The 18,032-nt window shown below is 36.7% G+C and overlaps 2 protein-coding genes across 4 annotated transcripts in view; both read right to left on the reverse strand.

Annotated features, from left to right (window-relative positions):
* The window catches only part of LOC106874286 (toll-interacting protein), a 271,164-nt gene that overhangs the window by 93,745 nt on the left and 159,387 nt on the right, over positions 1-18,032 (reverse strand). The window lies entirely within an intron of this gene.
* LOC106874287 (EF-hand calcium-binding domain-containing protein 6) overlaps positions 1-18,032 on the reverse strand; it is a 300,872-nt gene that overhangs the window by 32,099 nt on the left and 250,741 nt on the right. For all 3 annotated transcript variants that reach the window (XM_052975711.1, XM_052975710.1, XM_052975709.1), the window contains exons 19-23: positions 12,401-12,587; positions 9,863-9,981; positions 8,208-8,354; positions 5,591-5,666; positions 1,749-1,934 (exon numbers count right to left, since the gene is read on the reverse strand). In XM_052975711.1, the coding sequence (XP_052831671.1) occupies positions 1,749-1,934; positions 5,591-5,666; positions 8,208-8,354; positions 9,863-9,981; positions 12,401-12,587 (715 nt within the window). The remainder of the gene's footprint in view (positions 1-1,748; positions 1,935-5,590; positions 5,667-8,207; positions 8,355-9,862; positions 9,982-12,400; positions 12,588-18,032) is intronic.

Below are 18,032 nucleotides of genomic sequence, written 5' to 3' on the forward strand. Positions count from 1 at the left end.
CCATTAGATTTGCAGACCTTCTGGCATACATTGCATTGAAAGGTGTGCACAGACATATAGGCACTATAGTTGGCGGGCGTTTTCCATGGGTTCGCAAATGAGATTTGAGCCCAGCAAAAGAAAGGTATGGTCTGTCACATATGATGGGCTTCTTTCTGTTTCCATCTACCAAATCCACTCACAAAGCTTTGGTGAGCCCAAGAAGACGCTTGTGCCACACAATTGGACTGAATCCAAAACCATGTGGTTGGGAAGCAAGCTTCTTACCACACAGCCACGCCTGCACCTACATATATGAATATATTTCACTTTAAATTACCAAACTTAATCATATTTCTCTCAACATGCTTTATTGTACATGCTTATACATCTCCATTTTTAACCATACGTTTCACTATATGTATGTAACTATGCATCATTGTATATGGCTGTACTACTATATTTAGCCCTACCTCATCTTGGATATGACCTTATTTTGAGTGAGCCAAACTGAGTGTTATCAGACAATAAGCTAAACCAGTAGTGGAAACCTTTATTTAGTTTTCTATTCTCTTACTCCCTTCATGTGTGTCCTTTATCATCTCTCTCTTCATGTTTGCCTTTTTTGTTTTCTGTCACTCTTTCTCTCTTCATATGTATCTCTCATTTTCTCTCTCACTCTTTTCATTCTCTATCTCTCTCAATTCCCCTATTCAAGAGAGACACCACAGGAGGAAAACAGAGTTTTTGACACAGTGCAAACATTCTCAAACTTACTGACACCAACCTTTTACAACTTATTGCTGTTCTACTTTTTGATAATGCTACGACTGCAGTGGTTCACCTGTTCTGAGGAAAATAATGAATCTTCATGGCATGCATCTAATATTTTAGTCATAATGGTTAAACCAATCTATTTTTTTTTTTTTGTAAGGAGTTTTAAAAACTTTGAGCAGTTTTCAAATTTGACTCTAGTTGAGAGGTTCTCAACCACTGACCAAAAGAACTGACAGTTCTTGATTCATCAACAATGATCTGCAGCGATCATAGTCAAAATAGCTTCTTTTACTGGATTAACCAAACATCTCCTTAAATAGGCTTATGATTAAAGATATTCCAGAATTGTGTGCAGAACTATACCTATCAAATTTACTTTCATTTTTAACACAGTAAGGTGAGATCTGGTGGAGATAAGGCTACTACTTCGAGCCGGACAAGCAACCAAACAGAAGCTCTCTTGTAGACTCAAATGTAAATAGGTATCATGATAAGGTAGTAAAAACCACTATAAGCAGTTGGAACACTATACAATTAACAAACATTTTCTTAGCTTGCAGCAGTGAAGATGGTTCAGGTTCTCTAATGTTGAAGAAAACAACCAGAAACTAAGTACCAGTTAGCTCTAACATTGAAATGAAGATCTTTCCCACTTTCTCTGCTTCTCATCACATGTTCCATGTGATGGGTAATATATAAAAGATGATCAAAGTGGTGAGCTGGCAGAATCATAGCGGGCCAGGAAAAATGCTTAGCAGCAATTTGTTTGTTTTTACATTTTGAGTTCAAATTCCACCAAGGTCAACTTTAGCTTTCATCTTTTGGGGTCAATAAAATAAGTCTCAGTTGGGCACTGAGTTGATTGACTTACCCACTCACCCAAAATTGCTGGCCTTGTACCAAAATTTGAAACCAATATATAAAAGATGATCTATTATTAAACTCTTCACAACCAGACTTTGACTTCTGTGACACAGCAACCATATACTTACATTATCATGCATCACGTTATTGATGAATGATCTAATGTCCACACAGCCTTGTTGGTCACAGTAGTTTGTGTTCATGATTTGTTCTTCTTGCTCATTGCTCAGATAGATATTATATTTCTCGAATAACTTCAGCAGGTCCAGCAAATGGATTGCAGCATTTCCTTTATTTTCTAAATCCCGCAATTCCTGGAAAACAAAATAATGGACAAATAAATGAAAGAATGAAAAAAAAAAAAGCAAATGACTGAATAATTAATAACAGTTATAGTATGTCACAACTCTTTGAAGTCGGTAGAGCGTGAGACTAAATGTCTTGTGGTAGTATTTGTTCTGGTTTTCCATCTGACTTTGAATCCTGCTGGGGTTGACTTTGACATTCATTCTTCTGAATCCTCCATCCAAGTCAAAAACAGGAGCAGAAGCAATAATGTCATGAAAATGTATGTAGTTATGTGTGTGTATAAAAATACATCTGTGTGTATAGTCTGTGATATATGAGATGATTTCACAAGACAACTACTGCATCCTACAGCATTTAAGAGAATGCACCTGAGTTAAGTTGGATGTACAAATTAATATTCCTTACAAGACTGCTTCCATCACTAATAACTAATTTATACACAGCCTACCAGCTCCTTGTGACATCACTGACTGTTTAATCAGTGTTAAACTAGATCAGTTTGACAAGATTTGGGTGTGGCACTTGGTGATTGGGTTTCTGTTGCTGACAAGGTGAAAATTATGCCAAAATCATGTGATACAACAGTTTCATCTGCCAATAGTGACAAAATTTCATCTGCTGATATAATCTGTGCTATTTAGCACTAAATATCTGTATAAGATAATTCCTCAGGATGACTGTTGTGGCCCACCGTGTATAAAATGAATATTAATTTGCACATTGAAGTTAAGTTGGACACACAAATCAATATTCATTACAAAGACTGCTTCTTATTTCTTTATTGCCCACAAGAGGCTAAACATAGAGGGAACAAACAAGGACAGACAAACGGATTAAGTCGATTACATCGACCCCAGTGCGTAACTGGTACTTAATTTATCGACTCTGAAAGGATGAAAAGCAAAGTCGACCTCGGTGGAATTTGAGCTCAGAACGTAACGGCAGACGAAATACCGCTAAGCATTTTGGCTGGAGTGCTAACGTTTCTGCCAGCTCGCCGCCTGCTTCTGTTGCTAATAGCTAATATATGTAGACCATAACAGAGGAATTTAAAACTGGTTTCCCATGGCAGCTTCTCTATGCTGATGACCATGTTCTTACAGTTGAATCTGTTTCAGAATTATAGATGAAATTTCAGGTGTGGAAGCAAAGCCTGGAATCAAAAGGACCTTAGTGTTAGTTTAGCAAAAGACCAAAGTACAAGTAAGCAGCAATCCCTTTATGGAAATGGCCCTCAATGCAGATGTTTTGTATACATCTGATGATGTTTTTATTAGCAATCTGTCCTTCAGGGTTTTGAAGATGAAATCCTCAAATTCTCCTTCCCTGTCTCAATTTTAGTTTTATGATGATTTAAGCATTACATCAACCCACTGTTGTTTTTAGCTACAAAAGTGAGGTGGATGGATACTTTTCTTTACAGTTTAAATTATTTTCTTGTTTTTGCAGTTTTAGTTTTTGTTTTTGTTGTTTGTTTGTGTTTCCTTGTTGTTCTTGATGTTACTGTTGATGTTGGAATGGTTGTAAAACGGGCTGTGGTTGTGGTGCTTGTATTTGTTATTGTTTTTGTTGGGCCTCTGTCTTCTCCTTCTCTTTCACTTTCATCCTTTGGGGATTATTTACCATGCTTCAGTCAATTCTTCTTTCTCCATGTCATTCTCCAAGGAATCCGTTTGAAATGGTGAAGTCAAGTGGAAACTTGTGTTATCTGAGTCATCATTGTTGTTGGTTTAAGGAAGTTCAAAAAGAAATTGTTCCACCATAGGAGCAGGGAGCAAACTTTTCTGCTGTCTTGGTTTTAGTGTACGAGTCCTCAACCACTCTACATGATGTTGGTGTAGATGTGGTTTTTGTGTGAGCAACAAGGATGGTTTAGTTTTCTTTAACTGGAGGCAGAAAGCCTTTTGATAGGCAGTACTCCTACAGGCATAACATTTTGCCTTTCTGCCCTCTATCACCACTCTTATCAGCTCCACACCCTCCATGTAATTGATGTCAGGGATCTCATGGAAGTTTTCTGTTGTGACCAGCATTTCTACTTCTATTCTGACCACTGACCAATTTTCCTTCAGAGTCGCTTTCATGGTGAGTATATCACCATATTCATCAAGTATCATTTGAAATACAGGAGGTTAAGTTTTTGGAAGCACATTCATAAATGAGGGAATTAAAGTGATATGTCTGAGAAGCATGTGTGTAAAGCCTTCTTTTTTGTCTCCACCTCACTATGGCATATTGTAAGAACTGACTCAAATTTTTTTGTCTCTCCTTACAGATCAATTTAAATCTCAGATATCTCTTGGACATTTTTCAGCTAGTGCTGAGATCAGCTTCCCCACAATCTTCTTAAAACATCTATAGATGACAATTTTTTGTGAACTGCTCTTTTTTCAACAGGTGGTAGAATAACGGAATTAGATTTCATCAGGCATTTTCTGAAATCTTTCCTTAAAGTCTCAGTCAAAAGAGTTCTATGCTTCTCTGTTACTCTTTTACTCTTTTATTTGTTTCAGTCTTTTGACTGTGGCCATGCTGGAGCACCACCTTTAGTCGAGCAAATCGACCCCAGGACTTATTCTTTGGAAGCCTAGTACTTATTCTATCGGTCTTTTTTGCCGAACCGCTATGTTACGGGGACGTAAACACACCAGCATCGGTTGCCAAGCGATGTTGGGGGACAAACACAGACATACAAACACACACACACATACATATATATATACATATATAAGACGGGCTTCTTTCAGTTTCCGTCTACCAAATCCACTCACAAGGCTTTGGTCGGCCCGAGGCTATAGTAGAAGACACTTGCCCAAGATGTCACGCAGTGGGACTGAACCCGGGACCATGTGGTTGGTAAGCAAGCTACTTACCACACAGCCACTCCTACGCCTATAAGTAGTTTTTGTGAATAATGTGTTGCTGGTCTTGTTGTTGTAGATGTTGTTGGTGGTGATGGTAGTGGTAGTTGTTGTTTTCTTTGTTAAATTTTTTCCTTTTCTATTTGTCTTAAAATTTGTTGTTGCTGTTGTTGGCTTTGCTGTTTTCATTTACACTTCATCTTCAAATGTGTTGTTGTTATTGCTGTTGTTGGTAGTGGCTTTAATATTTTCTTTGCTAAAATTTTCCATTTTCTCTTTATTTTCAAAACTGTTGTTCTCTGATTTTCAAGCAGTGACATAATGCATCCTGCTCACATCCTATTTCGCAGTATTCTGGTAACACTTCTTGCTCTCTCCCCATCTCTCTCATAAACAAGCCTCACTGTGCTGTCTAATGTCTTTGCCATGGAGGCAGAAAACAAAAAATTTTCATTACAAGAAACAATATTAAACTCAGATATTCCACTAAACTGGAGAACAACAAACAGAAACACTGAACAACTTGCCTTCCACGTTTGCATAAATTTCAAAACTGAATGCAAGTTTTCCATGATTTATACACGATTTGTTTAGAAGCATTACAGAGGTGAGATCAAGTATGACTTGCCCAGCTGATGGCCATCACCATCTAGAAGGAGGGAGAGGAGGAGGAGGAGGGGAAGAAGAAGAAGAAGAAGAAGGAGGAGGAGGAGGAGGATGGGGAGGAGAAGAAGAAGAAGAAGACAAATAACATTAACAACTATGGCAGCTTTAATGCCTTAATCAATCTGCAAACTTACTTTCCATAAATCTTGGGGGCATTCACTTAAAACTTCCCTGAAGTTTCGATGCTTCATGGCAGAATCACGACCTGACCTAAAAAAAGTAGAACAGTAATAATAATAATAATGATAATAATAATAATAATCCTTTCTACTAAAGGCACAAGGCTTGAAATTTGAGGGGAGGGGACTAGTCAATTACATCGACCCCAATGTTTCACTGGTATATAATGTATTTACTGACTCTGAAAGGATGAAAAGCGAAGCCAACCTTAGTGAAAATTGAACACAGAATGTAAAGACAGGTGAAATACCACCAAGCATTTCACCTGGCATGCTAATAATTCTACCTGCTCACCACCTTAATAATAACAACAACAACAACAACAACAACAGCAACAGCAACAGCAACAACAACAACAACAACAACAACAAGAATAATAATAATAATAATAATAATAATAATAATAATAATAAAAATAATAAGGTGACAAGCTGGCAGAATTGTTAGCACACTGGGAAAAATGCTTAGCAGTATTTCGTCTGCCACTACGTTCTGAGTTCAAATTCCGCTGAGGTTGACTTTGCCTTTCATCCTTTCGGGGTCAATTAAATAAGTACCAGTTATGCACTGGGAGTTGATGTAATTGACTTAATCCCTTTGTCCTTGTTTGTCCCCCTCTATGTTTAGCCGCCTGTGGGCAAGAAAGAAATAATAAAAATAATAACAATAGCAACAACAACTACTGCTGCACCACCACCACCATAATCCTCTTCCATCCTTTTATATTTGCTTTCCATACAGGAATGAGTTGGATGTGTTACATCATGGTCCTGTTCAGTTCTTATTTTGAATTACAAGTAGTTTATTCAGAGTGTACTCCTAGACGTGTTGTGCAGACATTTAATTTTTGTTGGCTTGGTTTCTACAGTTGGATGCCTTTCCTATCACCAAACCACTTTACAGAGTATACTGGGCATATTTTATCATGGCAGTAACACCAGAGGATGTAATGTGACCTCAGTAAGGTTTAAATGGTCCTCTCGACACTGTGCTGTCTTTACTCATTTACCAACAACTTTACACAGTGTACTGTGCTATCGAGCAAACACTGACGAGACTACTTCCTGCCTGGCAAGATTAAAGAACCTTCACCACTTTGTGCTCTGTTCATCCACAATAGGTGTAGGCGTGGCTGTGTGGTAAGAAGCTTGCTTCCCAACCACACAGTTCCAGGTTCAGTCCCACTGCATAGCAACTTGGGCAAATGTCATCTCCTATAGCCTTGGGCTGACCAAAGCCTTCCGAGTGCATTTGGTAGACAGAAATTGAAAGGTAGCATGTGGTATCTCAGGAACTAAATTAATTTTTAGAAGTGAAATTATTTGTAATGTTATGTTTCGCAGTAAGCAAAAGCTTATGTATTAAAAAATACAAGCAACCTTTTTGGAACTGACTGGAGATCTGTTTGACTTATGAGATTTACCCACAAATAATTTTTGTAAAAATGTAATGGGGTCAAATACAGAGTCAGAAAATTAAAAAAAAGAAGTGGAAAGGTTGTTCCCTGATTGTTTTTTGGACAAGTTAGGTCAGTGCAATAAATTTAAAGCCAAATTTAAGGTAGAAGAAAATTCTTTTCCAGTTTTTAAACCCAAACATAATGTACTGTTTGCAGCACTGGAACAAGTGAATAAGGAATTAGACAGACTGGAAAGGATGGGAGCATTTGGAAAGATCAACTACTCAGATTGAGCATTTCCAACAGTATATGTTAAAAAGAAGAACAATAGAATTCATGTATGTGCAGATTTCTCAACAGGACTAAATGAATGTTTAAGACAGTATAATTGCCTATTACCTAGCCCAGAGGAAATCTCGAAACTAAATGGTGGTAAATTGTTCTCAAAATTAGATCTGTCTGATGCTACATACATACCTCTAATCAACCTGTAAACCTTTCACCCGAGCATATAATAATACAAATCATAAACCGTAACATTTAGTCTGCTGCAATGAATTGAATTGATAAGCCCACATATAACATCCAAAGGTACATCTTTTTTCCTCTGATGAAATTATACTCATGTCACATAAATGTAAATTTAATGTACAAATTTGTCATACAAATTGAGTATTAATTGAAACAGCTGTAAGAAGCGAAGATGACCAATTTGTTAATAATAAACATTTATTAACTTCCTTATCTCCATTTTCTTTTGTTTTCTTCTTATATATATATATATATTTATGTGTGTGTGTGTGTGTGTGTGTGTGTATATCCTCATCATCATCATCATCATCATCGTTTAACGTCCGCTTTCCATGCTAGCATGGGTTGGACGATTTGACTGAGGACTGGTGAAACCGGATGGCAATACCAGGCTCCAATCTAATTTGGCAGAGTTTCTACAGCTGGATGCCCTTCCTAACGCCAACCACTCAGAGAGTGTAGTGGGTGCTTTTACGTGTATATATATATATATATATATATATATATACACATATAAAGATAGATAGGTAGATATAGATATACACATACTTATATACAAATACATAAACACATGCATGCACAACACACACACACATGCACCAAATGATGCTTTCTTCTGAAACAGTCTCCAATATACTTACGATGAGGATCCCGGAAGGGTTTTGCTGCCTATGGGTTTCCACACCATATGGGCAGTTCCCGCTTCCCCTTGACTGCAACTTTCTTCTAATTCACACCCTTTTAGGAAATCTTCATATGTGATAAAGCCTTTGCTGGTAGGATCACATCTTGAGAACAAAAACAAAAGAAAAAAAGAAAACAAAATGAAGATAAACATCTGTACAACGTTTTATTGTGATGTGCTAATACCAGAAGTTCCCACTGTATCACAGTGTTTTTTTATCTAAAAAAAACAAAAAAAAACAGGAGTCAAAATTAAAAGTAAAAAGTTACCTTCTCAAGTCATACTGACTCATAAGGGCCGGTTTCCATGGCGTATAAATTCCCCACCTGGATGGAACACCAGTCTGACACAGGACTACTCATTTTTGCCAGCTGAGTGGACTGGAGTAACATGAAATGAAGTGTTTTACTCAAGAATACAACACATCACTTGGTCCAGGAATTGAAACTACAATCTTACGATTACAAGTCCAACACCCTAACCACTAAGCCACACACCTCCACAGTCAAATTTAATTGGCACTCAATCATTGTTGGATACACTACAGCCTCTGGCCTATAAGTGTACTTTCTTCTCTCTCTGTTTTTTTTCCACTCTATACCAGAGATATGCTGTCTCCTTGCTGTCTTTTATCACTAGCAGACACACGCCAGCCTCTAACCCATTGGTGTGCTGCTTTCTCTCAGTTTTTTCTCTCACAACTGCAATGATCTCTGTTACCCAGAGCTGCCTAACATCATGCCCCTACCACTCCAGTACCCCTGATCTGCTAGTCTTTCTACCTTTTATCACACTTGGTACATCCATCCCCTCGACCTTGCACAAACCATTATGCTCTGTTCTTTTCTCCCTCGAACATTCACCTTCTGGAATCACTTCCCTGCCCATGTTTTTCCTGTAGGTGCCGACTTGCAAGTTTAACTCTTTAGTATTCAAATTATTCTGTCAAAAATAATACCTATTAATTCATATTGTTTTCAATTAATCAAGCATTATTTTGTTGTTTCGAGATTTTGATGATGTAATTGTTTATTTTTAGAATGACATTATAGGATTGATGGGAGAGGCCAGATCAAACCAGTTTGACCATAAAACAGTTAGAATTATTTGGCCAGATATGGCTGGTTTAAATGTTAAAGGGTTAAGCACAACATTATCAGCATCAAGCTCATAAGTCTAGGAGGATTTATGAAAGTCATGGGTAATGCTTTTACCTCCAAACTTAGACTAAAAAGATTTAAAAAATCAGACAATAATTAATTTGCCAGAATAAGGATTGATGCTAAAATGTTGAAGAAATATTGGTTTTTCATTGATATCGTTTTCCCTTTTTAAACATCATTTTCTTCATATGAGATGTGTTGATAACATTTCAAATGATTTTTTTTCCGTTTGTCTTCAACTGCTAACCCTAAGATCCTCAAAGGAACAAAAGGTTGCAGACTCGATGCCTGGCCTGTCTCAGAAACATCACCTGGAGATGATTGAAGAAAATACCGATGAACTGAGTGGTGCTGGTATTTGTAAGAGAATGTGGGAAGAAGTGGTTCCCTGTTTATATATAAAAGTATGGTTTATATAAAAGTTGCATGAAAATAATTAGTCTCTCACCGCAGCCAGACCTTCTTTAATTCCTCTGAGTTGAGAAGAATGTTGAAGCATTTCAGAAGATTCTTCAAAGTGTCCATTTTCAAAACTTCCTTGTTACTTTCACTAAAAGTCTGAAACATCTGATTGAAAAAATAAACAGATAATGATGATGATGATCATAATAATAATAATAATAATAATAATAGCAACAACACCACCAGAGTGGTTGACATTGGGTAGGACAGTGCTGTGCTTGAAAAACATTGAAAAAGGCAATATGGTTGGCAATTACAGGCCGATATCCTGTTTGCCACTTATGTGGAAGTTATTGAGTGGAATACTTGCAGTCAATGTACGAACATCTGGGAAAAAATAGAATCCTGCCACATGAGCAGAAGGGTTGCAGGCATAAGTGCAGAGGTACCAAGGATCAACTCCTTATAGACAAAACTGTACTTAGAGACTGCAAGAGGAGGAAAAGTAACTTAGCCATGTCATGGATCGACTATCATAAGACATACGATATGATCCCACATTCTTGGATTATGGAATGTATGAACCTATTTGGTGTTGCATCGAATGTTGAGCAATTGCTTGGAAAAAGTATGGCAAATTAGAGGACGGACCTGACAAAGGCAATGATAATAATAATAATAATAATAATAATAATCACTTCTACTGAAGGCACATCCTTGGAAAAACCCTATCAATTTAAATGTCTGTGCTGTATTACATGAAGATATTTCACTACTGCCCCTGCCACTTCCCCTCCCCAAGCTTGCAGTCATACTGCAACATCTTTTATCCTTTACTCGCCCTAGAATTCTGGGTGTGTCTCAGAAAGTGATTGTAACAAACATGCAAATTAAGAGTAAATAATAATAATAATAATAATAATAATAATAATAATAATAATAATAATGGCTTCAAATTTTGGCACAAGATCACAAATTTTGAGTTCAAGTGATACTTATTTTATTGATTCCAAAAAAATGAAAAGCAAAATCGACCTTGGTAACATTTCACTCAGAATGCAAAGCCAGAAGAACGAATTTTGTCTAGCATGGTAATGATTTTTACAGCTTGCTACCTTGACAAGCAAGTCTGATATTGAGCAGAATATTTACTGAAGCCCATCTTTTACACCAAGATGAAACATGTACATGTTAACTGATATGAAGTGTTAACATGTACATGTTTTGTATTGGTGTAAAAAATGGGCTACAGTAAATATTCTGCTCAATACCACAAATCTGCTTGTCAGTTGCTTGATCTTAACCAGTTGAGCATCTCCTTTAGTGACTGACAATATGTGCACTTCTGATCATGAGCAGGAGTAGTGGGGGAGCATCATAGCCATATGTTGAGAGGAATTCTTTGGAGTTTGAATAATTCACTCTTGGAAACACTCGTGTTTTGTTCATTATCTTCAATCAACCAACCCTTATTCAGGGACATTTTGAGCAGCATGCGTTACTTAACCTGGAGAAAATTCTAAGCCCCACATGTTTATCTTGATATGGGGTCACCATGTTGCACACATATAGTTGTGATGCATGTACCTGGTGTACCCTTATCAGACAGGTAGTTATGATTGATATATTGGGCTTTGTATATTTGTACACCAACATCACTTTGAGGGCATGTGCAGCTCTCTCACTCACTCAATGATATTAATACTACTACTACTACTACTACTACTACTAATAATAATAATAATAATAATATGGATGACCTGGAGTTGTTTGGGAAATATGAAAAACAGATAGATTCCTTAACCAAAACAGTCCAGAAGTATGGAATTTGGGATTACCAAATGCTCAGTACTTAATATGAAAAGAGGGAAGAAAGCAGCCTGCAGAGGATTGTGGTTACCATCAGGAGAGACTATGGGTGAACCTGACAGTAATGGGTACAGATAGTTAGGGACTTTGGAGCTGGATAACATTCTACACAGAGAAATGAAAGTCAAGGTCAGTGAGGCGTATAAAAAAAGGGTGAAGATGGTGTTGAAATCTAACCTAAATGCCAAAAATTTGATTACCGCAATGAATATCTGGGCAGTCACAGTGCTCAGATATAGTGCATCCATCCTCAAATGGACTAAAGAGGAAATATCAACACTGGATAGAAGGATGAGAAAGTTGATGACACTGCATGGGGCGCTACACCTTAAAGCAAACGTAAACAGACAGTATATGAAAAGAAAGAATGGTAGCAGAGGACTAATTAGTATAGACCGTTGTATAAGGAGTGGAAGGAGAACGCTTGCTGATTATTTGCTAAATAGTGATGAAGATCTGCTGCAATATGCCATGAAAAATATGGGTGTAAATGCAGATGAAATGATGAGCAAGGAAGAGTTTAACCAAAGAGCTGAAGAGAAGAGAAAAGAAGACCTTTTTGAAATGAGAATGCATGGAAAGGTGATCCTTTCTTGTTATCACATACATATATATATACATACTTATTATTACATACATACATATATACATAGTAACATAAATATACATGTAGAAAAATGAATAAAAATTTTAAAAAAAAAACAAGTGAAGTTACCTTTAATATCTTTTGAGATTTATTTTGAGATTTTTCACTCAGAACAAGAGGTAGTTGTGAAGCTGTGACAATATCATCTGTTTCAGGTCTTTTGCTATGGGCAGAGTCAGCAATGGAGAGCTTTTGGAGGAACTCATTGGCATCAACCATACCATTGTTTTGAGAGATACCATACTTGCGGAACAAACTGAAAAATTTTTAATGTTAGCAACCAAAGTACTGTTGAAATAACAAATTTAAACTTATCTACTCAGATGTATATTATAAGATTATATCACTGGTAACATGAATTCAATAGTGAGCTTTGCAAATGCACCACAACCATAAGTCAATGGCAAACAAAAGGACTGTTTCTATGAGCTCTTATTGCAGTCTACCTTGATAAAAGTTGATATCAATATTCTTATAATGGCTGATAACTTTAATGGACATGTTAGGCAACACTACAATGGCTATTTCCCATGCACATGGAGGATATGGCTATGGTAGAGAGAATGAAGAGAAATCAATGTTCTGATCCTGTGTGGGAGTGTTAATGTTTACTATACCAGTGCTGTATTAATTTATTATTGAATTTAATCTTGCAGATGCATTGTTATGGCATTCCAGCAAATAGTTCTTACATTATTTATATAGAGTCATAGAATGGCGATTTGATTCAAACCCAGTGCAGTTCAAATATGTGATGTTGATAAGCCACAAAAATGGGCAAAATTTCAGTATCCATCACTACTGAATTCAATCAGAGGCTAGTTGTTTTGCCTGCCTATGATTTTCAGGTGTTTTAACACCTAGTGTGCTGAGAGAGTCATCCCCAAATGCTATATTGCAGCAAATCCAGTGATTAAACAAAACACATACAATGAGTATTTGCAATCAATGTTTACAACACTAATGCTGTTTTTAATTCATTATTAAAGATATATATATATATATATATATATATATATATATAAATATAATTTAGAGAAGAACCACCAATATACAATTCAAATAATGAAGTAGACCAATCACCATCAAGAAAAGCATACTCTACAAAATACTAATTTAAAATCTATAAAAGAACCCTCACCAACCATTCATCTATCCCTAGTTTCCACATTGACCACTAGATAAGGGAGAGGAGGACCCTGACTTAGGCTTTCTCCATGTTAACAAAAGCCAAGTACAGAGGTTTGTTTTTGGTTAGATACTTCTCCTGCAGCTGCCTTACCAGGAATATAGCATCAGTGGTACTTCTCTCTGACACAATATCAAACTGCATCTCGTCTAGACTAACTCTGTCATTAATTAATTGGGCTATGACCCTCTCCATAACTTTTGTCACTTGATTCAACAATTTGATACCACTGTAATTATTTCTGTCTAAGGCGTCAACTTTACCTTTGTAACAGTTAACTATGGTGCTGTTACAGCAGTCGTTGAGTATGACTCCCTTGTGCACAACCTGATTAGCTATATGGGTGACTAAGCCATAACCCATACAAGCACATATTTTAAACATCTCAATGGGGATTCCTGATGGAGAGGGGGCTTACTCTGTCTTCATATCCTTCATGGCTTTATCTACCAAGCTACTGACTATCGGACAGGTGGTCCCTCTGTTGGATCAACATTTGGTAGACTCTCCTTTTCCCATCACTTCTCTATATTTAGTAGCCTTTCATAGTGGGACTTCCAAGCCTCTTTCTTTGCAGAGTCACTAACTGCAAGTGAACCATCATCCACGTGAATACACTTTATACACACACACATTATCCAAAATGTACAGTATTATATATCCAGCACAGTTGATCTTACCAATTGGTTTTACACTAGGAATACAATGGGGTGTTAGGCAACAATCCGATTATATAACCCTATACTCATCAGAGCTAGCCAATATGGAAGGGAATATGACTGCTCTCTATTGTTGGAGGGGAATTGACACATCTGGTTTGCAGTTGTTGTGGAAAAGATGGCACAACGAAAAAGGGCAGGGGATTAGGCTATGAGTTATGTTGGAATCGCTGTAAAGCTGGTAAGAGTTATCTTGAAGTGCTTGTGGGAAATGTGTGCATTATTAAGTGTGGTGCTTCTGTGGGGATATAATATGTGTAGTGGTGTCATGTGTATAATTTTATCTAGGAGTGTAGGTATATATATAATTGTGTTCATTAGTCTGTTTTCGTTTTGCATTGGTTAAGGTCATGGGGGGTTTATGTTAGTGTGCAGTGTGTAATGTGTGTGTGGGGGGATCTATATATATGTGGGGGTACAATGTGTGTGAAGTGGTATATTCTGGAGGGAGGGGGAACAGTCTATTTTGTGGGGTGTCCACCTTGTTGGAGAGTGCATGTATGTACAAGGGTGCATTGGTGTGTGCTCTGGTCAAACTCTTTGCCAGGCTTGAGGGTATAGGTGGACCTGTTGCTGAAATCATGGTGGGACGCAAAGGTGTGATAGGATGTACTTCTTTTCTTGTGAGCGAGGATTAAACACTTCATGCCTGCTATTCAGTTAAATATCCGGGCGCTGGGTACCCTTTAAAATCGCTCTCTTCTCAGCCAGGCACGACCTGCTGCTATCAGAGTACAGTTTACATTTCTCTGGGATCTTCCACTTTATGTTGTACTCTCTGGCATTTTTCTTTCAAACACCAGAGGAGTTGGAAGTTTCTAAAAGTACAGCTCATGAACACCAAGTAAAGCTAGGATACATTTCTTGCTATAATGTATGGGTTCCTCACAAACTCTCAGAAAAGAATTGCTTGGACCGGTATTCTGTTTGTGATATGCTTTTGAAACAGAATGAAAGCATGCCTTTTTTTAAATAACTTGTGACTGGAGATGAAAAATGGATTGTGTACGAAAACATAGTGTGAAAAATATCCTGTAGTATGTAAGAATCCCCCAAAACAGCAACCTAAGAAGAATATCTATGCCAAAAAAGCTATGCTTTGTGTTTGATGGGATCATAAAGGCTTTATTAATTATGAGCTTCTCCCACAAAACCAGACCATTCATTCTGATGTGTACTGTCATTAGCTGGCTAATTTCTAACAAAAAGAATTTAAAGAACTGAGGCTGGAGATTGCCAACAGGAAAGGGATAGTGTTCCAACAAAACAATACCCGATCACGTGTCTTTGGCTACCCAAACAAAGTTACATATTCTCTGAATACTGTGCCATCCAACTACAACTTGTGTTTGTCTCTATAGAACTCATTGCAAGGAAAAACATTTAATGATTTAGATGGAGTCAAAATGCATCTAGATAACTTTTTTTTCTTGAAAACCAGTCAAATTTTATGCTGATGGGATATTTAAATAGTCTGAGAGAGGGGCAAATGTCATTAATAATAATGGAAATTATTTCATTGAATAAAATTTTGAAAGGTCAATTATTTATATCCCTTTTTTCATATTAAAAAAATGCTCAGAACTTTCCAGACAACCTAATATATAACTTAGAGACACTTTAAAGCAATAATGATAAGTTAGAAGAATTTAAAATACAACTGACTACTTTTTAATAACCACATGGTTCTTACTACTTAGTAATTATTCACTACAACTATTAATAACCTTCACAAATTCAAATAATATAATCAACTTTGAAATCCATCAAAATACCCTGTGACTATAAAGTATGTAGAATCAATCAAAAATAAGTATTCTGTAAGTAACCACACCCCACCAAGCCAAGATCATTTGCTAACTTCAACAAATGCTACTGCTACTGAATTTTCCCCAAACAAACAGTTGAGAAAGACATCTCATAGAAGAATGTCATAGTTTACTACTACTACTACTACTACTACTACCAAGCCTAATTCAAACTAATAGCAGAGGAAAATTCCTCTTTAAACAATGTCATACTTATATGCCCAGAAGAGATTGTACTAATAATGCATAAATCACTGCATATGAATACACAACAATATGCAGTTGGTGTGATTGACACATGTGGTGGACTATTATTATGAATATACTAATTGGAAATAAAAATAAAGTTTGAATGTTCAAATTCTTCATTTTCCTTATCAATACTATACTTTATACTAAGTAGTCAAGAAATAAACTGGAACATCGGCTGGGAGTTAAAGAAAGATTACCAAAAAACGCACTATCAGAAGGAACCAGCCTTCACTTCTTACTCAGAGAAATTCGCTAGCTGCCTGGATGTTATATCCCTCCTCTTACTATATATATATATATATATATATATATATATATATATATATATAGGCAATGTGTCTGTGTGTACATTATAGAAACATGTATATAAATAGTAATGTTGAATAAGAAAAAACAAAGTAAAGAAATGATAGAGGATAAAGGAGATTTGTATAGCAGTGCTACTGATAACCTCTTTAGTGTCAATGGCATGATAAAATGTACAGAGACTATGTTGGAATATTGTGAAACCTGTCTAAATCCTCCTAACTTGAAGGAAAATGGACTCAAAATTATGATGTTGGTATTTACATGTTACAAGCACACACACACACACATTTACATATTTTCATGTGTGCATGAGTATGGTGTGTGTGTAAACTCACATACACCATACACAGACACACGTGCACATATAAAATGTAGCTGGTTATAAACACAGTTAAGTCTAAATATTACATATTACAAATTACTATAGACAGTTATTAAGTTATTGATAACTGATTGCATTTCAAAGCAATCACAATATATCCATTGATCAATTCCCTATTGGCAGGCACGCATTATTCTAAAATATATAATTAATTTGAACAGAGATAGAACTCAACGTCCAACTAAATGTTCCTTACTTTTATTCTAATGTCTAACAATCTGAACTTAAGTGCCCAGGTTCAGCAGTAAGTTACAAAGAAAATGTTTGATGTATCACAGCAGTCAGGTGCCCATACATTAACATAAACCATGTTGAAGAGTCCCTCTTGGTAGACAGTTAAGCTTGTATTTGAGAGATAACAAAGATTATTTAGTGTTAACCACTGCTGCTTAAAACATAAATGTATTCCAGACCAACAAACAAACATTAGACATATCTATAGGTGCAGGTGTAGATGAGTGGTTAAGAGGCTTGTTTCTCAACATGTGATTTCAGGTTCATTTCTAGAGCAGTGTACCTTGGATAAATTTCTTCCATTATAACTCTAGGCCAAACAAACAGATTTGTTAGACAGAAAATGAAAGGTCATTGTGTGCGTGTGTGTGTATGTGTGTGTGTGTGTGTGCATACGTGCGCCTATGTGTGTGTGTACATATATATATTGATATAAATATATATATGTGCATGTGTATGTTTATATATGTGTAAAAAAAAAGGGTAAAGACCCCCTTCAGGCATGAATGACCATGAGATTGCACCTACAAAGTTACTCTCTGAGGCACAAGTCTGGACAAGACCAGCAGTTGCCCATGCATACCTGCTTCCACTCTCCACGCCACCAGTGTTATCCAAGGGAAAGGCAAAGGTCAATACAGCTTGGCACTAGTGACATTGCAGCTCATTTCTACAGCTGAGTGAAATGGAGTAGCATGAAATAAAGTGTCTTGTTCAAGAACCCAACACACAGTCCAGTCCAGTCCAGGAATCGAACTCACTACCTCATTATTGTGAGCTCAATGCTCTAACTGCTGAGCCATGTGCC

This window comes from Octopus bimaculoides, chromosome 22 (assembly GCF_001194135.2).
Source record: "Octopus bimaculoides isolate UCB-OBI-ISO-001 chromosome 22, ASM119413v2, whole genome shotgun sequence".
Lineage (NCBI taxonomy): Eukaryota > Metazoa > Mollusca > Cephalopoda > Octopoda > Octopodidae > Octopus > Octopus bimaculoides.